This window comes from Strigops habroptila, chromosome 2 (assembly GCF_004027225.2).
Source record: "Strigops habroptila isolate Jane chromosome 2, bStrHab1.2.pri, whole genome shotgun sequence".
Classification (NCBI taxonomy): Eukaryota; Metazoa; Chordata; class Aves; order Psittaciformes; family Psittacidae; genus Strigops; species Strigops habroptila.
The window spans coordinates 61,749,935-61,775,945 of NC_044278.2; the positions used below are offsets into that span (position 1 = coordinate 61,749,935).

The 26,011-nt window shown below is 43.1% G+C and overlaps 1 protein-coding gene across 1 annotated transcript in view; it reads left to right on the top strand.

The window, feature by feature from the left end:
* SH3RF3 (SH3 domain containing ring finger 3) overlaps positions 1-26,011 on the top strand; it is a 251,117-nt gene that overhangs the window by 142,176 nt on the left and 82,930 nt on the right. The window contains exons 2-3 of the mRNA XM_030473715.1: positions 15,738-16,013; positions 22,943-23,038. Coding sequence (XP_030329575.1) covers positions 15,738-16,013; positions 22,943-23,038 — 372 coding nt within the window. The remainder of the gene's footprint in view (positions 1-15,737; positions 16,014-22,942; positions 23,039-26,011) is intronic.

Sequence of the window (26,011 nt, forward strand, 5' to 3'; positions counted from 1 at the left end):
AGTTCTGACTCCATAGGAACATTCAACCCAGGATGTGGATCATTCCTTAGTTGAGATTCTGGCAGGCAGTGGGATAAGGTGATGAAAAGAAAGCATTGGCATCATATGGAAATGAAATTCTCTTCCTTTGAAATTCAGCACAGTAATTCCCATCTGCTCAAGCGAGGGATCCAGCACTCATTCTCAGACTTGGAGCTATCACTTACCATCATACTGAAGCTGTGGTTTTAGGGTAGGGCTGAGCCTATAGAGTCCATCTGGGGGCTGCTGCTGAAAAAGTAGGTTCTGGTTCCCATCTGAGCCCTCCCATGGGGTGTGTGGCTCCGTTGCCTTCCTTGCACAGCGCATGGTGCTCATCTCACAGCCTTAGGAGTCAGCTCAGAGAGCTAAACCCACAGACACATCAACCAGCAAAGATTGCCTGAAGATGGACTCACCGCTATCATAAAACCCCAGCCTTGGCCAGTTTTTTCTCAAGCTCTTTCTTCTAGGTCCCATTGCTGAGGGAGCCAAGGGAGTTGGTCGCAGCTTTCTCTGGCAGCTTCTCAAAGGGGGATGTCTCAAAGAGAGACCACTTGACCACGCAGCACTTGCTGCTATTTTACAAAATGTATCTATAAACCTTTAGTCTTCAGAGGTTTGCTGAGGTCACATGACACATGTAACTATGAATAGCTTTTTGGAGGCGGTATGATGGAATAATTAGCTATAACAAGCAGGGAAACAAAGCTTAATTGGTTTTGATGTCATGGAAATACAGGATGTAGTCTTTTCCAGGGTACATTTATGTTTTTTCTGAGCAATACTTACCCCCATACTTTACCCATGTTTTGCAGGTGTCTCACTGCCATACCAGAATCCGTTGTCCTGCAATGGTCCCCTGAGCTTGTCACCCAGTGAGAAGAGTTAGGGCAGGCTGGGAGACTGAAGAGTTATCCTGCTGAAGGAGGGGAGAGGTGAAGCCAGCATGCTGAGTTAGCTTCTAGCGAAGTGTTGAGGACGGCAATATGTCTTACTTCTGCACCTCTCAGGGGCCAAAGTCTCTTCTTCCTTTTGAGACACATGCCTCAATCCTTTCTGGAAGTTAAGTGTCTAAAATCTGCCTTTGACGAGCAAAATGCTTTCAGATTTATAACATGGCCAAAGGAGAAACCAGTGCTCCTATTTCAAACAATATCCCAGTGATTATAGCATTAGGCCAGGGTAGAGGCACAGGAGTTCAATTCTATTCTGAAGGGATTTGAATAAGTAATAAAAATGTATACACCAGCACTATTTTGCTCTGTTGTTTAGTCTTTTGCTATTGTTAATATGCAGTGTATCTAATTGTAAGCCATTTCTTTATCAGCAGTGAGAACTATTTCAGTAAAAACTGTTTATTTCACCAAGTTAGTTGCCTTCTTAAACCTGAAAAATGCCCAGGCATCCCATTATTATTGATTTGAATTATTTATAGCCTGTAGCATTTTACAAGACATTCAAAAAGCAAGTGCATCCCATATTTTACATATTACTAGGTGGTAAAAGATGCATGCATTGCAGTATAGGATTGCTATCATAGCATTTCCCCTGGTGTCACTTGCCACTGAACTTGACTGTGCTGCCACAACAGTGACAATCAGGAATACTGTCATTATGGTCAGTGGGGGAGCTCTTGATTTATTTACGTTCATGTAGGCAAAGCCAGAAGCAGGCCTTGGAAAACATTAAGGTCATTGCATCTAGTGAGGTATAGCTGCAGATTTCAAAATGACTACACAGCTTTGCAAGATAGTGGTTATGAGCTGGCTTTCTATTAATAGCAAATATATGTGAAATATTTTCCTCTTTGTGGTTTACATCCCCATATTTTCCAACAGAAAAGCAGGTGTATTGGCTTTGTTGTGAAGCTTTGTTGATGTCAAATGCAGTTGCTGATGATTCAGATGTGTAACTAACTGCGGCAAGGTTTCAGTGCTGGTTGCTTCCCCTGCCCATTTGGGTCCTGAGATTTCTGAAGGTAAAGCTGAGCAACATCTCAAAAATTGTACCTGAAGTCAGGCAGTTTTGCTCAGGAATCAAGTATTTACCACCAAGACACAGAGAGACCTGAAAGCTGAGAGAGAGGCGGTAGGTAGGGAAGGGCAGGAGTAGTGCTGAGACTCATCTATCTGTGCCCTTTCCTGCAAAATCTCTGAGCATCAGCCATCCCCACATGAGGCCATCTCTGGCTATGCCTGGACCACGAGTGGGAGGGAAGGTGTGCAAGCAGCATTGAGTACACCAGGCTGCTCCCACGTGCCCTGCCTGACCCATGCTGACAGGTGAGGGAGCACCAAGGTCATATCTCACAGCATGGGTCGTGCAGGGCTGTGGCTCCCAGAAAACCTGGAGCTGAACACGCCTGTGACTTTGACCACGTTCTGTGGAAACACATCCACAGATAATAGAGGAATATGTCAAATACGTCAATAGTACATCAGGTTGTGATTGAAAACGTGACAAGTCTTTGATGCTCTTCACTTTGGGGAAGAGTCAGTCCTCAAAAGAAGTGAGTTGGTTGTAGCAGCAGAGACCTTGACACCCAGACAGCAGGGCTGCTGCTTCATCACTCACACACATCCTTGCAGATTATACTGGGGGTTTCATAGTTGCTTGGTTTTTTGAGGTTTTCTTTTTTGTTTGTCTTTTTTTTTCCCCCTTGTACTTCATTAGCACCAGTGCCTAACACTGGGTACTACATAATCCAGAAATCCAAACACTTAGGTCGTTAATATCAATGTTTCTGCCAGAGGGCTAGTTACATCTCAAGCCTTTTTTTTTCTCCTTTCCTAAAGATATTTTTCACCCAGATCAGTGGCTGGTGATTATCCAGTCTAAATCAGGATCCTATTATGTGAGGTAGAGGAGATTCTTTTGACTGCTGCTGAAATGTGTGTAATAATAATAGCCACAGAGAGGAGTGAAATGTAGCACAAGCATCCTGTGTGTGTCCCTTTAATTAGAAACCATGCAGAGTTTGAAATCCGAGGTGCTTCCAAACATGCGTAGCGTTCATTTTAATCATCCCTTAGAGTGCGGGAGGAAGCATCAATTAAATTCAGCGTGAGAGAAACTCCTGGGAGTGGGTGCAGGAAATGAATTTTTTTTAATACTATTATGATGATGGTGAAAATGATGCTGATGCACAGGGAGAGCACTTTGAAAGCATTAACCTGAAAAGACACCAAGGAGCCCCGTAATATGTCAGCAAGCAGCCGAAGTGCCAAAAGATCCTTAAGGCATAACTGTGACCCATATTCTGTAGAAAATCAACTTTCCTCTCCCCAAAGGGGATTCAGGAGAATGACATAAAACCATAATTTGCATTATGAAGCCTTGTATCTTCCTTGATGTTTTCCTTGTCTGCTCCAACTGACGTTGCTTCCTAACATCAAACCACACGGAGCTTTGCCCCAGCTGAGGGAGAAGCTGAACTGCTCCTAATGGGAGGCCTGCACAGCAGTGGAGGGAACCTTTCCCACTATGGAGGAGACAAGGACTTGTGGTGTCGGAGATGCCCTTTGACCTCTTTGGTACAGTGAGGCTGCCTCTGACCGCCCGGCACTTGTCAAAGCCAGAGCTAATTAAAGCCCTTCTGGCAGTCAGCTGGCTAACATGCAGGAAGGTGCCAGTCTGTCCTGTCAGCAGGACTGAGGCTTGAAAGCAATTCCTAATCATCTTTGTGAAGAAAGCGCGTGTCAGTAAATTGTAGCTAATGAGGCGTTTTGGGGCGAGGGAGCTGGATGGGAGGACAAAGCGGAGACAAGGTGCAGGAAGGCAAGGAATCTGCAGTCCCGCCAAGGAGAGGGCAGGGATCCCAAAAAATAAGGTCCTTTTGAGGGGAAAATAACAACCACAGGGCACTTTGGATAAACAGGGCTGAATCGCTGTGATTTAAAAAGCATGGATTTTTAATTTTTAATGGATAACAGATATTTTAATATTTCCAATTGTGGCAAAGGGGGGCGGGGTGGAGGGAAACAATCTCTCTAAATTCCTGGCAAGTAGGTTGTCATGTTCATTTCTTTAGGCATCATGAGCGTGGAGGCCCCTGATGTGCTCTCACTTGAGAAGGTCCCCAACAGTGAAGGGATGAGGAGGCTGCTCACTTAGCGCAGATGTGGATGAGCTAACTCCTTTCACATTGACGTTTTGAGCCAAGAATATTTCAACTTTAGCATCTCCTAATGCTGGCTATAAAGCCTGTCCCGGTGCAAAAGAAACCTCTGCAATTTCCATGTAACTATGAGAAAAGAGCCACAGCCGCTTTTGTGTAACAGGATTTGTGTGGGCTGTTGGTAAGGGCACACTGCTGATAAATAAGGTTCAGTTGTAAATATTCTTTAGTGACATGGGAATTTATCCACCTATTGAAGTTTACAACTGAGCTACTGAGGAAACACGTTCTTTATCTCCACTGTGTATGCAGCCCACGATGCATTTATCAAATGCCCTGTCAGTTCAGGGAAGGCACAGTTCAGGTAATATAGCGTTTATGAAACTGTTAATACCATCTCAGAATGTTCTCATAGTGTATGTTTTTTAAAGCTGCCTTATGAAAACTTTGGACAAGGCGAAAACAGAGGATATATTTTCAGTTTTATAGTGCAGGGCTCTGCTCTGTGGTCACATGCAGTGAGGAAGCACAACAGAAGGAGGTGCTGCGTAGGCACCACACTTACTTATCATTAGGCATACAGTAAAAGCAGTGCAAGCAAATCAACCACTATCTTTGTCAGAAGTGTTAGGATTTGAATAGGAATTTCAGATCCTCCCCTTCATCAGAAATAAGAATTAAGGCTGTCTTCTCATCCTTCACCCATTCACCCATCTCAGTTTACAAGCCACCCTGACAAAGTCACGGTTAGTCAGGGTCTTTGGTTGGGCACTTTTTCATCTCATTCCCACATCAGAGGGTCTTCACAGTCATTTGTGTTCTACTGCCTGTCACATACTCCCTGGAAACCATCCCCGTTTTACCCTTTAAACCTTGCAATACCCTGACACCCTCAGAGACTCCTCAGCTCCTCAGCAAATGCAGGTTTCCATATGGAGGAGTGATCCCAACATAGTCCTTGAACAACCCTATGTCACCTCAGAAAGGTAAATAAAAAATTCCCTCATTTTTGTATTTTTCTGTGTGGTTTTGTTTGGGTGCAAGAGCTTGTGAGCTGAGGCTGTCTAAGTGTCTGGTGTTGTTTCAGCCACTGATTGTCTTGATTCTCAGTGATTGAAATGATGGGAGAAGCTTTTGTGCAACCTTTAAGTTAACATTTGCATGAAGAAGAGAGGAGAAAGACTTTCCTGGTGTGCATTTATTTGTTTTAAAAAAGTCTATTCTCCACTGCTAGCAATCCCAGCAAGATTCTCCGGAGTGGAGCTCCCTCTGTTGAGCTCTGGGAGCTTCACCAGATGGCAAATACAGCTGCCCGCTCCATTTTTGGGGCAGTTTCGTCTCTAGATCCGTCCTTTACCACTCTCCCCTCCCTGTGGTCCACCTGAGAGAGAAAAAATGGCAATGGAAAAGTCCTGGCAAAGCTGGGTCTGGGAGCTGTGACCTGCCTGGTGTCTGCCAGGAGGAGACCCAGCTCTGACGAGTTGTAGTAGGTCTGGACCATAAAGTCCTTTCTGTGGCAGATGTGGGAGAGGATTTCTGCTGAGGAAACGCTGGAGTCACAAGGCAAGGAGCCAAGAAGAAGGATGTGGAAAAGCTGGAAAGCAAACCGAAGGTATTGGGCTGGGTAGCATAGTTACAAAGGCACCACTGGAAAATGTAAGCTGTCCCGTGCTTTGTCAGCTTCTACCAGGAAAGATTAAATGAAACAGTTACAGCAGAGATTCATTTATGCAATGCAATTTTTTTAGTATTTTCCCCAAAATGTACTTTTTTGTTGCCATGACCTACAGCATAAAGTATTGTGTAAAATTCCAGGGCTGTAAATGCTGCCGCTGTGGAGGTGAAGGAGCCTGAAAAAACATGAGGCTTTCAAAATTGTATACTGGGCTGATTTTTACTTGTTTCTTTTACCAAAGAAAAAATGAGCAAGGACTGGATTCTGGCAGGCGGCAGGGAAAACCAAGTTGTGGTCCTGACCAAAACGGTGTCATCTGGGGAGTAATCACTGAGAGATTTAATGTTTATTTAAAGGATTTAAGACACACTTTGAATGGAGAACACAAGGCAACCTTAAATATATAGCTGCCATCGTGCCTTGAATATAAGATTTCGTTTTGTGTTTCTCCATAGCCTTGAGGGAGCTCCTGTTTGTTTTATAGCATGCCTCTATTTGTGGCTCTGACAGGCTAAATGTAGCTAACTTTGCCTTCTTTCTTGAACTGCTCAAGTAGCACGTGCTACTTGAACTGCTCAAGTAGCATCCTGAAGCCCTCAGTGAGGATGTCTTTGGTGGCCCTTGCCTTTGCAAGGCAGGCAGTTGAGGTATATTTTGTCTGGTGATTTCTGGAGAAGCCACATTGCATACTTTGGTTAGAAGTCCTCTTGGCTATTGGTTGGGACTTTTTGTAGACCAGCTTCTGCTCTGAAATGTCTGTGTGTAGCCGCTGGTCCCTTCACCAGGACCCCTGCACAGGATTGTACGGGTAAGATTTGGCCATTAGGATCCAGTGACTGTTTTCTGCTTGAAAAGTGAAGTGCTTGAAGTGAATCATATGCTCTATGATTCTCAGAGCATACCTAGGCTTTGTGAAGGCTATGGCCAGCACATGAGAGATCAATGACTATTTTTCTTGGTGAAGGCTGCCAGCCATTCGGTTTTGTTTCAGATGAGATTACTTGTAAGATAAAGCTCTGTATTGTGTAGAAATTTTCTATACATCCACACCGCTTCATCAAGATTAACTGGATTAAAGCAGTATAACTGAAATCAGGATTTGACCTACAATGCCAGCAGTGTGTTGACATTAGCACTTATTAAAGAGCTGAGAGTCTGGAAGCTTTCGGGTTTTGCAGAACATGAGGGGCTTTGTGCTGACATGGTTAAACAGCTGGCTGGTGTTACTCACGGATTCTCTGGGCAGCGATAACTGTTAATTCACTGCTAGAAATCCAACCTGACCCTGAAAATCATGTGTTGTTTAATAGGAGTGCATGTAGTTTGAGAATTCTTCGCTTTAAACGACGTGTTACTAGGAAAAAGAGATCTTTGAATGTGTAAATATTGATAGATACTGAGTGACGGGCTGAAGCAGCATGAGATGTGCAGAAGGTGTGAAGCTATTTTAGCTGTGATTACGAGATCGGATGAGCTCAGCATGGGACGATCTGATGATCTTACATTCAAGTTTTTAAACTTCCTAAGGGAAACAGTGTTGGACTGTAAAACTGAGCTCTTATTCTGGTAAAGCAAAGAATCCCAAACATGCTTACGTGACAAACTTTGTAGTGGAAAGCCTGCTGTTTCTTTTTCAGTTGTGCTGCATGCATCAACTGCATTTGCCAAAGGAAAGTTTGAAACATTCTTTAATCTTGGTGCGTACAAAGATGGACCTTATAAGGTAAAATGCAAGTTTGCCATATAAACTATAAAATAACCTCAAGAGATGCTGTTCTCTTTAAAGAACAGTTTGTGCGCCCTGTTCACCCACATCTGAAGAGGATTAACATCATTCTTTGCTCTTCTGGGGTGGTGAACATTGTTGTTCCCTGTCCTTTGGGGAACAATTCAATGCATTAGAATGATGCTGTACCTGCTCATCTTCGTTTTGTCTCCATCTGTTGAGAGATTCCTATAATATCTTATTGCTAATTGCAAGAGTCACTTCTGGAAACAGCATATAGTCTCCTGAGCTGTTTGGGCACTTCCTCTGCACGTATAAAAAGGACCACCTCTTGGGAACACATAGAGGTGTTCCCAAGACTTCCTAGCACCTCAAAACAGTTTCAGAGAATCATTTCACACAGGTAGGAGCTGTGCACAGCTCAAGTGCATGTTGTCTGCACATGTCCTCAGGTATAACAAGGGACTGCAGCACTCTGCAGCACCATCAGCCAGGAGCAGGGCCTGACCATTGTGTCTAAGCCCCTAGTTAAATAAAACAGCAGAGCTTCAATTAAGAACTTTTATTTTTATTGTGATTAATTACTACTTATATGGCACTACAAATAAGCATGACACTTTCCAGGGTATATAGAGGATTATGTTCAGTTTTCATTCTTCAAGGTGCCATTTTTATTGTTGGCTTAATTACTTTTATTCTCAAAGTTGATTTCAAAAAGGTTGTATCTGCAAACCATGATTTTTCAGGCTTTAACTGATGATTCTCACAGAGCTGACCAAGAGCATGTTGCTGTTTTTTGTCTTTGCTGCTTTGTGCAAAATTAGATTCTCTTTGATTAATTTTCCTGTTATTAGCTTTCTGTGAAAGCAAATGCTGCAGTGTCACCATCGTGACCTGTCAGGCCAGGTGACCTAGGGGCAATAGTCCTTCTGAATGGCTGTATGGAAGACAAATCATCTTACATGGAAGACAAACCACTTTTGAAGAGTTTTTGCTGTGAGGTATAATGGTGATTTATGATCTGTCAGCCTGAAAGTTCCTCTTGAGGACAAAAGCCACTAAAATCTCTTCAGGACGCAGATCTTACGGTTGTATACATTTGTAAAGCTGCACTGGCTAAAGCTTGCCCAGCCCCTTGTTTCTTCAGCTCATTACATGTGCAAGTGCTCTCTCTTGCTTCCTAGGCATGACTAAGAAGAGATGTGTTTTAAGCACTGCTGTCGATTTAAGTGAAATGTGTTGTTCTTGGAAGATGTTAAACTGACAGTGACTATAGTGGGTTGGATGGCAAGGAGCAAGGGGACTGTCACAGCCCCTGTGCCCCTCATGCCGTGTCTCTTACCAAGCCTGGCAGACAGGGCTGTCACTGCCACCATGACTGAGCTGCCTGTTGTGCTTACTACTGACTACTCTGAACACCAGGTTGCCTTCCACTTTTCCATCCCAAAGGGATCCGAGTAGTTTCACACTTAGGATTTAAGTCACTCTCAGCTGATTTGAATGGGTGCTTTCGATGACGGAGATTCTGGTGCTAGTAACGGGGAGCAGCCCACCTCCTCCTCATCAGTCCTGCTGATGGATACTCTGCCAGGCAACCCCTGTCCTTTCCAACACAGCTGTTGTGATTTCTGTGAAGCTGTTAGGGATGGCAGGAAACCATATGCTGAAGTGTCACCCAGCCTACTCATGGGGAGATGCCTACTAGTTGGAAGATGTAAATGCAGTCCCATGTGTTGCCACCAAATCTTTGCTTGTGTAGACTGGGAGATTCAGAGTAATGTGTGATGCTTCAGAGTAATGAAGCAAAAAATGAACAATGTGTGTTTTAATTATTATTTATGCTATAGGAATAGTTTGTGTATAATTATGGTTTACCGCTGAGATGTGCATGCTTTTCATTACGTTTTCCTTTCTGTGTCTTTTCTTCTTTATTGACTTTTGATTTGCTTTGGATGTTTACACTTGATAGTACTTCATGAAGGAGATAAGTGTGTGTTCATTCATTCAGAGGAACAGGCTCTTCAGATATGTATTTGGAGAGTGGGGGATATGGAGATGTTGGAGAAATTTGAAGAACTGCGACAAGCAACTTGCCAGTGTGTTTTGCTGAAATGACTGAAGTACAGTCTAAAAAATCCCATAAATTGCTGTACCTAGTAGTGCTTTTATAAGGCTATTCTAGCAGTGTCTTCTGAGGCTGTTTGGCTTCATCCATTCCTGCTTCACCTCTGGCTTTGACTATGAACAAGACCCATGAAGTGGAAGGAAGGAGTTCAATGCCTGAAACAGGGGTCAGCTGAGGCTAGCATCACACACGCCTCTTGCAGGGGATTCCCCTTTGCAGGGGAAGCCCTTCCAACAAGGACGCTGAGGTTTCCCTTCTTTACACATCTTGAGCTTCACAAGGCAAGAGCTTCAGCAAGGGAAATTACCCTTCAGCATTAACGTGGCTTTCACACAGCAGAAAAACACTCTTTTGCTCAGCTATTGCAGAGACAAGTTGTAGCTGGAGCCTCAAGAGGTTTCTTGGGTTTCAGGAATCTGAACACAAACTTGGTTTGATAGAAGGGTTGGTAGATAGGAGGCATTTCTGTCTGGGTTTAGTAGCTGCAGGCCTTGCCCCCATGTGTTTTTTTTATTTCTTATATAATGCAACGTATTGATGTCAAGGAATAGACTTGGACTTTTCTCCTGTGTGTTTGTGAGCCAGCAAATCTGGCCAGACTCTCTGCTGATTTTGCATGTGGGGCTTTCATGCTATCTTTGTTGAACACCCTCCATAGCTGTGTACAAACACAGAAACTGAAGGCTCACTCATCTTAGAATACAGGCTCTGTCTGCTCTCAGGAAAAATTGGTTGCTTGGGAAAGCTTTTATTTTCCTTTCCTAAATAGTGTAAAGTAGGAAAATCATGGTTTTTAGGTGCCCACACTGTACTTTGGGCAAGCATCAGACTCTTTTCCAAGTAGTGACCTCCTTCAAGTATCGCACACAGAAGCTGTCTTTGACCCATGTTGGAGCTTGAGTTGCTTTCGAACATACTGGGAAAATGCCTCTTTTCCGTAACTTTTGAAAACTTGAGACCTACTTTACCTGTACAGTTCACTCTCTACAAAGCTTTCCTCTGGGAGAATTTATTGGAAACAAGTATGTTTGGGTTTTCTTTTTTCTCCTCCTTTTGTTCTTCAGGATACATAATGAAAAATTCTCCAGCATTGCCACTTAATTGCTTCCTGGCTGTTGTTTGTCAATTTGCCAGCAGGTTTCTGCTTAACTACTGCCATTTGACCATTGCTGAAACACAAATGCAGAATGATTGAGTTGCCAACATGTTCTTGAGTCTTTTAAAAGGGGGGTTTTCAGCATATTAACGCTTCAGGCTTTTATGTCAGTATTGATTGCTGAAATCCAAAAGAAACCTTTGGCAGTATTCAGCATTGCGCCAACACACATGTGCTGGCAGGAAAAAGAAACTGGCCACTGCCATTGACTGTGACTTCATCCCTTCCTTCCTTTCTTTCTTACATTCTTTATTTCTATACACACCCATGCAGAGTTTTGAAATGTAATACACATCATAGCCAAATTCCAGTTAACCTAACAATAAATCAAGAAGGCAAATCGATTTCTTGATACATTCAGATGTGGAGGCCGTTTAATTTTGCAGCCGTCTGCATTATGTCCGACCGGATTTCATGGCAGCTGGGGAAGGAGGTGATGTCAGGCGTCTCTCAGAGCAGGAGCGCAGGTCAAGGGCTGATTTGGAGGGAGGTAGTGGGGTGGTGGTCTCTATTGAGCTCCTATGAGGGCAGTCAGGCTGCCCTGGGTTTGGTCCTGAGTGCAGGGGTGGCCATTGTGGAGCTGGGCACCATGAGGTGAGGAGCAGTACAATGCTGCTGGGGCCAGGCTGGGAAAGGGAGTTTTGCTCCTGGGACATGGCATTGCAGAGGACCTCAAGAAGGGGCCTAAGGCTGAGAGGGGGCTTTGTCTGAGGAGCAGGGGATGAAGTGGATGGCAAGGGGGTAGCATGGTGGCTCAGAGGTGTCCACCCGCTGTTGCTGCAGTGGTGCCCAGCCACAGGAGTGGCAGAGGAGGGGTAAGGAGAGTGTGCTCTGCTCAAGCAGGGAGCAAGAGGAAGGTGTAAGCACCCCTGCAGTTGCTGGAGGAACATCTCTATGCGCTTATCACTGTCATCCACCAAAACCATTGCCTGCCTCTGCTTTTCTTTAGTCTGATCTCTTAGGTGACACTTTGCAGCCTGTTTTAAATTAGAAGATTTTGTAAGAAGGATGACCTGGGCACACTGAAGATGATGTTGTCTGATTGAAATACCATTATGTGGAAGAAATTGCTGAGGGGAAGTAGGATAGTGCGCAGGGGAGAGATTTTGAACAGAAAGTGGGAAGGGCACGCTCCCTGGAAGGGCTTGTTGGGGTTTGTATGTGAGCTGAGATCAGTCCTGGCTGATCCCTTTCCATTTGAATTGGGGAAGTCAAGTGAAGAAAAGAGGGTTGATTAGGCCAGAATTGCACTGCACGAAGATTAGGCAAAAAGGGAAATAATCATAGGATCATAAGAAGATTTCTAAGAATTACCTAACTGTTTGCGGCGAGTAACATTATAACTAGGAAACAGCAGCAGTGATCATTTTTCTTGTATTACTTAATGCTCCCTCCCTTCAGGTGCAGTTAAGAGGAGCTTTCTGAATCCAATTTGTTTCTCACTTATGGATTAACCAAAAGCAAGAACAATGTTTGGAAACTTCCCAAAATGTGCTTCTTAGCCACAGGATTCATTAATATACTCTGACCACTGAAAGTCCACTGAAAGCTGGACCTTTTGGCCAGAAAACATCAACAAGGAAACTTCAAGAGTTTATTTTGGGAGATTTTTGTAATTGTGGTGTTGAGTTTCTCTCTTTGGTTGATTGCAATAGACATTTAGAGCTTTAGAATGGGAAAAGTAGCTTTATTTGTAAAGGATTAGAGGACTCCGTTCTTTACCTCTGCCTGGGCCACATTAAATGCAAGCTTTACCTGGAATGCTTGTATCAAAATGTGTGCTTCTGGCCTTACAGAAAAGGTGGGAAATGTCTCAATTACAGCAGATTTTCAATAGGAGGGTGTCTTTTCCTCTAAACAACATGTTCATTTAAAAAAATGCTTCTACAGACTTTTTAGTTGAAAAGCTGTGGCTCAGAATTAGAAAAGCTGAGGCTGATAATTGAAACACTCCACTTTGGAAGCACCTTTCCACTGGCACCTCTAGTTTAAACACCTTATGCTCAGATCTTCTCTGTGTAGGACAGTCCCCAATAACTAATCCCATGAAAAAGAATAGAAACACAAGCACCCAAACCGCAAATTTCCTGGGGTGGCACATTAGGGTCTCCAAATAAAGCAATGTGAGATTTCAAATGAAAATTTGTGTCTTGCAGCTAGTTTGTTTTGCTTAAAAGTCTCATCAGGTGGAGGTGTAAACAGGCACCTGAATCACCTTCTAGCCAGCTCAATTAATTAGTAATAAAAGCCCAGCATGTGTTGCATAAGAATTTCGTTGATGATGCGTGAGACTGAATAAAATACCATTTCTTTTTCCGTAGCTCTGGGGCTGTTGACTCTTTACACAGTAAAATGAGACTTGGGAAGAGAAAGTGGTTAAAAAGTAAGCAAAGTGATCTGACCTTGAATTGCTACAGAGATCTTGGGAATAGTAAGGCCTGGTCTAGGGTAAGTGATACAGAGAGTGCTTGCCAGGCATGTGCCTGGATCAGCAGTGGTTCAGTGCGCACCTGGCAGAAGTCTTACTTGGTGTTTGATAAATTGTCTTCTCTCAGCATGACTTAAAGTAATTAATCTTCTATTTCTAAATTACTACAAGGCTCTGAAGTCGTTCAGCTTTTTCTTTTTCTTTTTCTTTTTTTTCTAGTTTCAAATAGGTAGTGCAATAATGCAATCTATGCCTTACCTAAGGAGACTGGTGGTATCATATGTTTCATCTTTAAAGTGCTGGGGAGGGGAGCAAAGCTTTGGTGTCAAGGGAAATAACCATCCTGGCAGAGAGAAAAATGTCAGTAGGATGCTGCCACTGATTTGGCAGAGACTCTTTGATGCATGCTTTGTTAGCTGGCTGTTGATTTTCTATTTTGTTTTTACACTTCTTTTTGTTATGTGTGAAGGTGCTTCCAAAAGAAGCTGGTACTGGTCTTTATCTGGGTACCTTCCTTCAGATGCAGCCAAATCCAAAAGAATACAGGGAAAAAAGAGGAACTGTAAATTGGTAATGAGAAAACCAAGAGCTGGGGACACATCTGAATGAAATTAAATCCCCATCCAGACAACACAGCTCTGTAGAGCCGTGTCTGTTTGACTGCCTCCTTCACTCTGTGGTGTAGGCAAGAAGATCTGTTGCACATGCTTTCCAAGGCCTGTACAGCTACTAAAGCTGTTCATAATAAAATGAGTAAGTTAATGCCTGTGTGTGAAAGCGCACTCAAGAAACTAATTTTTGGAGCAGCATGGTATCTGCCTGCTGCAGTGACCGTCAGGCGCTCAGAGGCAGTCAGGGGCCACGGGCTGGTGCTGCTTCTCCTTCTGCTGAAACAAGCAAGTGTAAGAACATAAATCCTACCCTGCCAGAGCAGGTCCATTTAATGCACCCATTGGGATCAGAAAATGCCTCTTCTTGTTGCTCTAACAAATACCGTAAAAAGTCATCCCAGCATCTCATTTTCTGGCTGGGGTGGGGAAATGAAGTGTTTCTGTTGGGCCACTCCACTTTCTCCCTCCAGAAAGCACCCGAGTGCTATTCTTGTGCAGAGGAATATCATCCAGAAATATAGATATAAGAAACACCAGAGGGAATATCAGGGTGTTTTATTAACACAGCTTTACTTTTTCCTTGTCCCTGTAGGACACACGATTGACAACCAGTGTACAGAGCAGGGAACAGACTACTCATAGGCATATCTATGCCACAGAAAACTGTCATTTTTATAAATACACCTCTGAAAAAAGACTCTTATGAAGGTTGACTTTGCAGGACCCCTTTAACATCTCCTGTGGTATGTGCTGATACATATTTGCGCTGACACTTGCAAGCTGACTCTTAGCTCAAGCTAAATAAAATTAAAAATGGCATAGGATAATGCAGCAATACACCTTTTCTCCCCCATTAGGGAGTAAAGAGCTATCACAGACCAAAGCAGCAGGCAGCTGTGTCCAGCACAGTTAACCCTGCTCTGTGGGATTCTGCGAGAAGAGGGAGAACAAATATCTAGAGAGGGCTGCATAAACTGATACTTCCACCAAGAAATTGTCCACGCGATTGATAATCTTGCACCAGGCCAAGGTGAAATCTGGGAGGAGTTCTTCACAATCAAGTACTTTCCATCAAATAGATTTCTCTTTTCTATTACACCAAACATTAACTTTTTAGTTTTTTTGCTCTTGTGCTGTGATTTTGGGTTTTTTTAAGTTTGTTTCTTTCCTTTAATGAGAGTGAAAGCCTCAGAGCTCTTTTTAGTTCTAAAAGAAAGATGTGAAGCATTCTGCCTATTCCGACTTTCCACAGGGACATTAATTCATAAGCAACAAAGAATATTATAACTGTTTACAGTGGCCCTCAGTGAGCAGCCTGAGACCTGGGGATTTTTTGAAAGAGTATTTGGTTACAGCATCAAAAGCTAGACTAAAAGCATCAAACTCTGAAATGTTTTGAGTTGCTCAATGACAATGAAAAATTTTCAACCTGCCAAAGATTCAATGATGTGGATCTTCAAGCTTGTTTTGTTTTATCTTCTGAGCCTCAGAAACAAAAGCAACCCTGAACGTAAGAATGACCAATATTTTACTTTTACACATGTTAAGTTTTACTTGTTTAAACACATAGTCCTGCTTACATAGGATATTTTGTAAATTATCAGATGCTGCTTGATGGTGTAAGAGGTACCGTGAATTCCAGCTGAGCTTCAAGAGAACAGCAGTGCCTGCACTGATGTAACATGCTTAGCTTCTCGATCACACGCATCCTAGTTTTCCTGTGAGATCCAGGGTGTAGCACTATGTAGCAGTCAGCTGCAGTCATTGGGGTAATGTGGTCAGGGATGATCAGTTTACTTCTAGCTGAAAGTGACTTTAAGAAGGCAATTGGTGCTGGCTCAAGCTTTCTTAAAGATGTTGCTTAATTTGTTTCCGCAGAGTGTTTCTCAGCTTCCCTATGGCAAAGCTCTCTACACATATGAAGGAAAAGAGCCTGGTGATCTCAAGTTTAACAAGGGGGACATCATCATACTGCGGCGGAAGGTGGACGAGAACTGGTACCATGGGGAGCTCAATGGGAACCATGGCTTCTTCCCTGCCAGCTACATCCAGTGTATCAAGCCCCTCCCCCAAGCTCCACCTCAGGGCAAAGCACTTTACGACTTTGAAATAAAGGATAAAGATCAAGACAAGGACTGCCTGACCTTCACCAAGGTAGGGGATTTTTTTTAGTATTGGGGGTTTTTTTTAGGTTTAGTAAGCTGCTTCTCTAGGGATTCATGGAGCACGTGGGCTACTGGCAGCTGAGTGTGGAGCACAGTGGTGCTGGGACCACTGGGACATCTGCCTGGCTGCCCTGGACAGCTCTGACCAGAGACTCCCTCTGCTCCACTTGTTTCTTCCAACTGTTTTTTTTTGTATGAGAAAACAAAAGTTCCTGAGCTCAGGCAGCCTAGTGGGGACAGGCTGACGGGGCTGGCATCCTTTATTAAGTGGGACATCCCCTCGTGTAATGTGCTGAAGGACATTGACTTCTCCAGAGCCTGCTTGGTGGGCCTGCAATGTCCCACACACTAGCCGTGCTGTGGGACTGGGTGGGCATAAAGCCTCCTAACAGGGCAAGCCCCGTGTTAGCATCGTTGGGAAATTGCTCCCATTTTGTCTAAACGAGAAGCCAGTGAGATAGCTAATGCCATGTACATCTAGGTTGGTACGAACTCGGTGAAACTCAACAAGTAGAACTGGCTACACAGTTTCTGAGAACATTTTCTCTCTAAAAAGCATACATTTCATTTGCATTGAAATGTTATATAGGAACAACTCAATTTAAGAAAAACATTAGTGGAAATGTGTCTTTTAATGTTCCTTATTGAGTCAGATGTCGCAGCATTTTAAAATGCCATTCAGCTTCAAAATGTATATTATTGCATCATACCATCTACCAATTAGCAGTTGAAATATGCTATTATCATATATCAAAGTTATTTCCTATTTTAAGGACATGAAGACACTAAAAAGCAGACATTTAAAAAACAGTCTTTGTTTTTTTAAAAAACAAAATGTTTAATAAATTCCAGTTGGAATGAAAGAAAAATGAGGTATTGTAATTTCCTTTGGATTTAAAATGTCACGTTTACCCTCTCTCCTCCACCTCCCCACCTGCTTTCTGTCTCCCTCTCCCCTCCCTAGAATTTGTGTTGACCTTAAATGGGCTTCATGGCTATCAAGAAATCCACAGTAAAATAAAGCATATCCCTTGATGTTAATTTATGGCACTGAATGCCATAGAGAACCTGTTCATTGTCATTTTCTGGTTTATTTCAGCTGTCTGTGGTTGTTATAGCATCACATAAAGTAATAACAGTTATGCTCAAAATGAATATGAAATAGATGATAAAAATATCCTTCACCAGGATTTTACTGACCTCCTCTTTTGAGGCTGCTTATTATAGCTGAATGAATTATTTGCAGCATATAATTTTGTCACCAAATGTAACATCTTTTTCACTCACACAACATTTCTCTGGAGAACGCAATTTCCTAGAGTGTATGCTTTCTCATATTTATTTAACAAAAGATTTGTAAGCACTTTTGATCCATAGCAAGCAAAATGTTTGGTAGCAAACACTGCAAACCCTGTGACTATCCAGCCTCCTTGGAGCTGTGAATCTCTGCGAGAAAGTGGGCTGCCTAGTGAGAAGTAGCAGCCATGCACTAACAGAAAGTTGGCCAGAAGTTACCTCTGAGATCCTATCAGTACATATATATTTGCTGGCTTGTTTTTCTCCTCACTGCTTGACCAGAAGTACAACGGTGACTTCTCTGAGAGCAATCTTCCTTGTCTGCTTAAGGTATTCATTGCTTGCTCAGTCTAAGAAACTTAATGGGTATGGCAGGCAATGTGGACTTTTTTGTTAAAATGGATCCTTTCCTAGACACTTCTGTATTTGATGTATTTGGTGCCACATATTAGTACACCTCCTTTATAATAACTGATTTTGTACAACTATAGTTCTCATTTTCTTGGCTGTCCAATGTCATTCTCACATGGAGCATTTCTTTCTGCTATACAGCTCTACTCTCAGTCCCTCAATTTTCCTTTTTTTCACCCCTTGTGTTACTGTCTGCATCCTTTTATCCCTGATGACTGTGTTTTCCCTGAGGGGGTTTGGTTTTTCCTCTACTTCTATTTTCTTCTTTAGCTCCTTCCACTGCACGCACTGTCACCTTGTAACTGTTTTCATGTCTTCCCTATTGTTCTTTCTGACAGTGAATAATCTATTTTTCATCTCGAGACTTTACCATCATGTTTTCATCAGCTTTCTCAATGCTAATTTTAGCTGTCACCTGCACTGATGAAGCTTCCTGTTTAGGCCAGATTTTAGATCCTCTGCTCGTGCAGTCAGTTCCTCTGCGCAGTCATGAACCCTGCATTGCTGTAGATGTGATTTGTCACTTGGAACAATAGTAATCATTTGACTATCTGAAGATGCTTCACCTGATTGCAATTTCATTTACTCTATTTATTCTTTCCTCGGGTAGGGGGGTTGCATCAGCATACCTTTTATACAAGCTAGTGTAACCTGTTTGCGTCCTCCTGCAACTCATTTTACTCTACCAGACACTTGTAATTGGATTTTACTTATAAATGTGTAATAAAGAAGACTTTTCCTCTGAAAAGAAACTACAAGAAGGGAAGTTGAACATAGGGACTGTATCATTATGTTTTGTTGCTTTTTTGCTGGCCTTTGCTTTTTCCCATCCCCTTTGTTACGATGCAGCCAGAATATGTCAAGGCAGTAAAAGAAAACAAAGGAAAGATTTTTGGGATTTCTGCTTGCTAGGTTGTTTTTTGATCTTTTTTTCCAAATTAAAATGCCCTGTTGTTCCAGAGGTGGATTGCAAGGAAATGAAGTCTGCTTTACGTTCATCTTCATGAGCAGTGGTGCAGAGGGCTTCTGACACTTACCCATTTTCATCTCCTGTAGGCACAACACTCTCCAGATAAAGGCCAAAGATAAATCAAATTTAATACTTTTGTATGTGTAAGTATCAAACCAAGAGGGACAGAAAACCTCTGTCTTGGGTAGCCAGTGCAACAAAAAAAGCTCGTACCTGTCATTCTCTTGTGCACTGCTCGCCCTAACTCCTTCTCTCAAATGAACCATATGTACAGGCAGAGGGTCCCACCACTGTTCCCTCCTCTGCAGTGGCTAACAAGGAGATAAAACATCTCAGATCTGTGACTTAACATACTTTCCTTCAGTGTTCAACAGTGATCAGGTAAACCAGGCAGTTAGGAGTTATTTTTTCATTCTGTAACGACTGGTTCCAGCCTTATGCCAGCTTTGCACCAGTTTAACTCCAGTAGCTTCAGAAGCACTACTCCTGGTGTTAGCCTGCATGGTTGCAATCAGCATGTGGCCTACAGAGTCTCATTGCATGCCCTTGGGATATACTCATTTAACTCAGCTTTCTAATGTCTACTTCTTATGTGGTACCACAGTATGTGCTTGGGCTCCTGCTGTCTCTGCTTTAAAAATAATCAATCAGTCTTTGGGCTATGCAATGTCTGGTGCAAGCCATGTGCAAGAGTACTCTGCTCTCATCTATAGCAGTGCAAATCTTGAGTAATGGCATTGTTGTCTGTTTGTGTAGTTACTCCAGCCTTAGACTGAGTCCACATTTAGCCCATAGTTTTGTTTTGATGTTTGAACCACTCTTTGCATGCGTGAGTTCACATGGTAAATGAGTCTCAAACTTGTCCAGGTAGCATCAACTGTTCACCATGCTTTATTGCTCATCACATTTTTAATAACGTCATCTATTTAATTCATTCTCCAACACGTTTGTTCCCATCCCACAGCGGTGTTGAACGAGCGTTGTGCCAATCTTGGAGCCGTCACATGCAATACTGGTTCCTGGCTGCAGAGCAGCATCGCAGTCCCTTAGGACCCAATTCCAGCAGCATTTGCTGTTCACAGAGGGACCGTCCAGGCAGTAGCTGGCAATTGGGATTCTCACGCCAGCTGGCAAGTGTTGTAGTTGGGTGCACTGAGCACCGTGCGGTGCCAGCCTGCCATTGCTGAGATCTCCCCAGTGCTCTAGATGGAGTTGTTATCTCTGCTGAATAGCAGGCACATCTGCTTTGTATTGCTTCGTTAATGGCCATTAATGACTAGAGTAAAAATCAGGCTGCGAATCATGACTGTTATTGGACACAATTTTGTGCTGTTTTCTCAGCACAAGGGTTCATTTCTCCATCAATCAGATTGCTTTTTAAGTGATTTATCTTTGACTTCCTTTCTGGTAATGGTTGTAAACTGGAACTGCAGGTCCCACCTGCCTGTTGCAAGTCCTGATGAATAGCGAGAGACTTGAGCAAGTAGGAGAGAGCACATAATTAGAGACTTTAGCAACAGGCATAAAAAGAGCATGAGGTATCTTTGTCAAATTTCAGTGGATACCATTGGCTTTTGAAGTGAGATTTGAGGTTTGGATTCCTTTGTGCTGCCTGGAAATCAATTTAGTACATGTGAAATACTGAAGTTCAGAAAGTTGAAGTAGTATGCCAAGAGATCTGTGCCTCTTTACTATTCATGATCCTTTTGGGAACCTTTCTAGGAATTTATAAGTAGCATGGCTATCCAACTAATTTAAGGTACTAAAATAGTTCATGTTGAAGCTTTCACCAGCACTGTGTATAGGATGATGTTGTAGACTGTAAATTCAAAGAGACTTTCTATTAATAAAGAATTTCAGAAGATGTTTTGGGATTTGCTGTAATTCCTGGAGATTTTCAACACCCTTCTGCAAGTGAATTCTGTAATGGAAAGCGTTCTCAAGGATTTGCACTTTGCTCTCCCACAGAGATACACATTTTGAATGTCAGCATATCTCAAGATGTGCAACTATCTGACTTTCTCATATAAAACCACATTCCACAGCAGACTTGGCAGAGCTGAACTTAGATCGGCATATGGAAATGCTTCCAGATTTCATAGGTCCATAGAAGGTAAAATTGGAAGGGATCTTCAAAGGTCACCCATTCCCTGCCCCATCCTCAAGTAGGATCAGCGTGGGATAAACCGTTCTGCCAGCTGTCTGTCCAGCCTGCTCCAGGGATGGGATTGCATGGTGCCTCTAATAAAATCTAGTTTAGTGCTTCTGGGGTTTTACAGTTAAGTATTTTCTTAATTTCTTTTCTTATGTGTGTATGTACATAGAAATATGTATATGAACACATACATTTATATATGTACATGTATGCACATACACATATAGAATTATATATGTATACATAAGCATTTAGGGAAAATGCAGACCTGTCACATTTTGGGTTTTTAAAAAGTCTTTTAAAATAACTGAACAAATATAGAATGTAGGAACACTCATAGCAGGTTCCTGAAGTGATGCAGTCTTTTATTTTCCTCATTTACTTCCTTTACCTAGATTCTAAATTTATGATAATCGGTCTTTTGTAAGAGCATGTGGAAACTTCGCAGAGATGTATTACTGTCGGCTCTTTACACAGATCAAAAATGGTCTGTGGAGACAGGGCTTTGGAAGGGAATGCTATCTGTTTCTTCAGGAAATTAAATGCACAAATTCTTTCTGCATCCTTCCAGCTGCAATAAATAGCTGAAGGACTCAGTCTGTGGCTATTTCTCTGAGCTTTCCCCTAATGGATCATTCAGACAAATAACTTAAAGGAAACATTTAAACTATTTTGAAGTGCACGTGTTCAAAATGCACATGTTCAAAACCTGCAAAGTACATCACATCACATCACATCCCTGTTCTGGTCATTTTCTGTCAACATAAATCCACAGTCTGAACATGCTGGAGCAGGAATTTGTGGGGTTTTTTTCCTATGTGAGAAGTATCTGCAAAAAAAACTCAGTTCCCCTCGCCTGGCCAGTTAACATGGATAGCTTGTTACATGGAGAGTGATAGACCATATGTAGCTTTTATTTTCCTAGAGTGAGTGGTGGAAATAAAGTGAGGACAGCAGGGAACTCTGTCTCAGCTTTCTGGAGGAAGATGTTTTCTTCTTCATAAATTTCTGCACAGAAACAGAGGAAGATTGGATGCCATGAGAAAATGAATGGCATCTCTGCAAACTTCACTTTGCAACTTCTCTCCTCCTGGTCTTTTCCTGTGGCCATAGATCCTAGCATCCAGGCAGTGCCCTGCAGAGAGGGCTGACTTCCCAAGCCTTTATAGCAGGCAATGCCGGCTCAAGGCTGGGTTTAGTATTACAGCCCCAGCAGACAGGTGTGTGGCAGCAGAAATCCATGGACAAGTTGAGCAGCTCAAACAAGGAAAACTCAGGGTTTGGTTCTAGCCACTTGAGCTTTTACAATGACTGGTATGTTCTAGGTTTTAACTCTATAAAGAGAAACTTTGAGCAGTATGAGTCTTACTTGCACTTTGCTTAATCTCCTGTTTTATAATCATAGTAAAATTCATCATCAGTGAATTTTTTTTGAGGTCTCTTAGATTAAATATAATATTAAAATGCTGTTGGATTAGAAAACAAACTTGTATCTAAACTGAAGCTGACCCAACAGTTGAGTGTGACTTGCTCATATTATGTTATCCTTGGCTTTTTACCTAATACTTTCTTTTAAAAAGGAAAACTGACTTTCAGTGCATCAGCAGTGTAGGATTGTTACTGAGCACCTTGTGCTATACCTTGTGCTTCTTGCTGGAAGCGTCTCCAGGACTACCTGTGCTCTACTGCTACTTCCGTTTGAGTTGCCTTCTGGAGCAGCCAAGCACCACAGTGGGTTCTTGGATGCACAAGGGCAGCTTCATGCTAGAGAGTTTTCACCTTTGGATTAGAGGTCAAAACGTTCTCCATGCAAAGAAGCCAGGAGCTGCATATTCCCACATGCTGTGCCCAGGCCCTTGGAGCTACTGATGGACAGCATAAGCTGTGCCGGTCTGCAGGGTGCCTGGGTGGGATGCTGGGCCAGGGATGCTGCTGGCACAGGATTCAGGCAACATTTTTACCTGTCTTATGGCGTCCTCTGTGTCTCTCTCCCTAAGCTGTCAAGTGGGTAACTAAAAACTGGCATCTTTCTACTGAGAAAAAAAAAAAAAGATTATTTATTTTGTGTCTCTATCTCTGATTTTAGGATGAAATCTTGACGGTCATCAGGAGGGTAGATGACAACTGGGCAGAAGGAATGCTGGGTGACAAGATTGGCATTTTCCCTATCCTCTATGTTGAGGTAAGCTCATACAGGTGGTGGTGTGTGCTGGTTTGGTGTCTTGTGGGGATTTTTGTGCCCGCAAGGGCAGGATAACCTTGAAAATTCTTAAATGAGGGCAAATTATAAGAGAATAACTGGAAAGGGAATTTCTTAGTTGCTGTCCCCTAGGGCACTGTGAGGATACACATGATTAAAGTGGCCAGCAAATTGTATGCCCTGAACTACTCTTGAAGGCTTCTCACATAGCATTTCTGGTGTAATCTACACCTAAAGGGGGCCTGCAAGAAAGCTGCAGAGGAACTTTTTATAAGAGCATGTAGTGACAGGACAAGAGGGAATGGCTTTAAGCTGAAAGCGGGTAGACACTCAACACTTTGAGGGTGTTGAGACACTGGCACAGGTTGCCCAGAGAGGTTGTGGCTGCCCCATCCCTGGCAGTGTTCAAGGCCAGGTTGCACAGGGCTTGAAGCAACCTGGTCTAGTGGAAGGTCCATGGCAGGAGGGTTGGAACTAGATGATATTTAAAGTCCCTTCCAACCCCAATCATTCTATGATTCTATGGTTCACTGTGTGCTGGATCCACCTTTGTCCTAAGCGGTTTCCCAAGATCATTTCCACAGGAGGCTTATTTCAGAGTAAATGCTGAGACGTCATGTCCTCCGAGCAGACCCATTGTGCTACCTCTTCCCACTGCTGTGCACTCTCCTGCTGGTGCCCATCCAGGTGGATGCAGCCTGGGAGAAGAGCCACAGCCAGCTGTGCTGGCCCATGGTGGCCCTGCTGGAGCAGCTCTGTTGTCCATGTGCCAGATAATGCCTTTGAGGAGCTTCCTCCTTCATGGGTGAAGCAGGGGTGCAGAGAACAGACTGGCATCAGATGCATATGTATTTTTTCAAGGTGTCCCCACTCTGCACCCAGTACTCAGAGCAGTACCAACCCGGCTTTGCTCCCAGGCATCAGCTTATGCTGCTCTCTGGAGTGAAGCGTCTCTTGTGCCCACAGCAGAGCTCGCCTGACTATGTGTGGTTCTGATGCCTGCCTCCAAAATTGCTTCTCCAGATTTCTTAGTTAATGATTTGAGACAAAACAGAGATAATTAGTGCCTGACTACCTAATTATTAACTCCGACAATGACCAATTTGGAATAAACCATCATTAATATACATTGCATTTCCACAGTTGACAAGAACAATAATATTAAAACCAGAATGTGTAGGAGCCGTTATGGGGAAACCAGCTGCCTCACATAAGTTAATGACTAGTTTTCTTCTATTCTGAATGCATAAGACATTTTCAGTCTGTTGTGATTAAATGAGAAAGCTGGGTTTCTCCCAGATTTCATCCTTTTTCCTTTCTCTTTCTTGTCGTGGGGGAGTGCAATGTTACTGAACTTTGCTGCAGAGAGAGTGAATTGGGGACCTCTGCGCAGGCAGCCACCACTGCACCACCTTTCCCCAGGTCTAGTTTTGCCTCCAGGCTGTAAGCACTTGCACAGCATATGCACCCGTACAGCATCCTGATCCCTCTCCTACCCCTGGTCTCCTTAACTACTCCTCTCACAGGGTGAAGGGCTCGAAGCCTCAGAAAAGCATCTTGTTGAGAACATGGTCAATGATGTCTCACCTAAGTTGTTCTAGCACTAGCATGTCCTGGGCAGCCATAGAAGAGCAGGAGGTAGCACTGTGCAGTCAGAACAGCAATGCTGGAAGTTTCTAGAGATGCAAACAGCCAGGTAGCCAGCACCGGGGAAGAAGAATGCCCCAGGAACGTGTGTGTGCCTACACATTCATGCACAGACACACACATTTATAAAATAAATACAACTATATACACTTATGCACGTATTTGTATATATATGCACGCACATATATTTTATCTGTATAAATTTGAAACCTGGAGACTTGAAAAGCCTTTTCAAATAAGATACCTGGGTGACACGGGCATGATAGTTGTGCCGTGGTTTGTAAAGGCAAAGGAAAATGATCCTCCAGACAGCAAAAATCAGCCAGCTATTTCATCTACGTCCTGGTGAATGGAAGCCTTGTTCTGAATATGAGATGAGCTTATGCAACTGTTGGAGTTATACAATTACTTAGCTGTTACCATCTTCAGATGTTACTTTCTATTAAAAATTAAGAGGAATCAGCAGGCCAAATCTCAAAGAAGTTTTGAAAATCTCAATGCCAATGTTTATAAAAAGAAATCCATTATACAAGCGGTACTTGAGTCTAAAACCACTCCTTGAGTCTGTCCAACTCCATTAAGTGGTTTTCAAGATCTTGGCAAAATGTGCAGGTTAAGCAAAGCTTAACTCTCACAGTAGCCTTCCACTTGTGTAAGCCAATCAGCCAAAGTGCGTGGGATTTCACATGGCATCCAAAGCCCTCTAGTCTGGATGGAGTGAATTCCAGCCTGGATCTCATCCTGGATCCCATCTCTAATGGCAGGCTCCAATGTCCCCAGCTGCCACCATGGTCCAGACAAGAGTTCTTACCCTTGCTACAGAAGTGAGAGCATTAGAAAATAAGCCAGTCACTTCAAGGATCTTAGAGCCAAGCATGCCAGAGCTACAAATGGGGGATTTAATTCTTGTAGTGGCCCTCCTTTGGTGAGACTTTGTCCTGGCAATGTGCTGCTATACCCCTCACATGGATGCTTGCAAGAAAAGCTTTTGCAAGTGCTCTGTTACAAAGCATTTGCATACATAAGCTGCAGCGGGGTGGCAAGGAGGGGTGCAGCACAGCAGCAAATTCCTCATGAGGACCCCACCACTGGCCTCCCAGCACTTGGGCTTGTCAGCTGGCCCATTAAAAGCCTGCAACCTAATGTCCTTCATCTTCTTTCCACCCTGTGCTTACTGAATTTGAGAGTGGTAAGGGAAGCCTGGAAGGGTGACTTTTAGAGCACAAAAACACTAGCTGAAGACATGAAAATATATCTGCTCCCTGCAGTGTTTTAGAAAGTCTATGTGTGATTAGAAAGCATTATGTG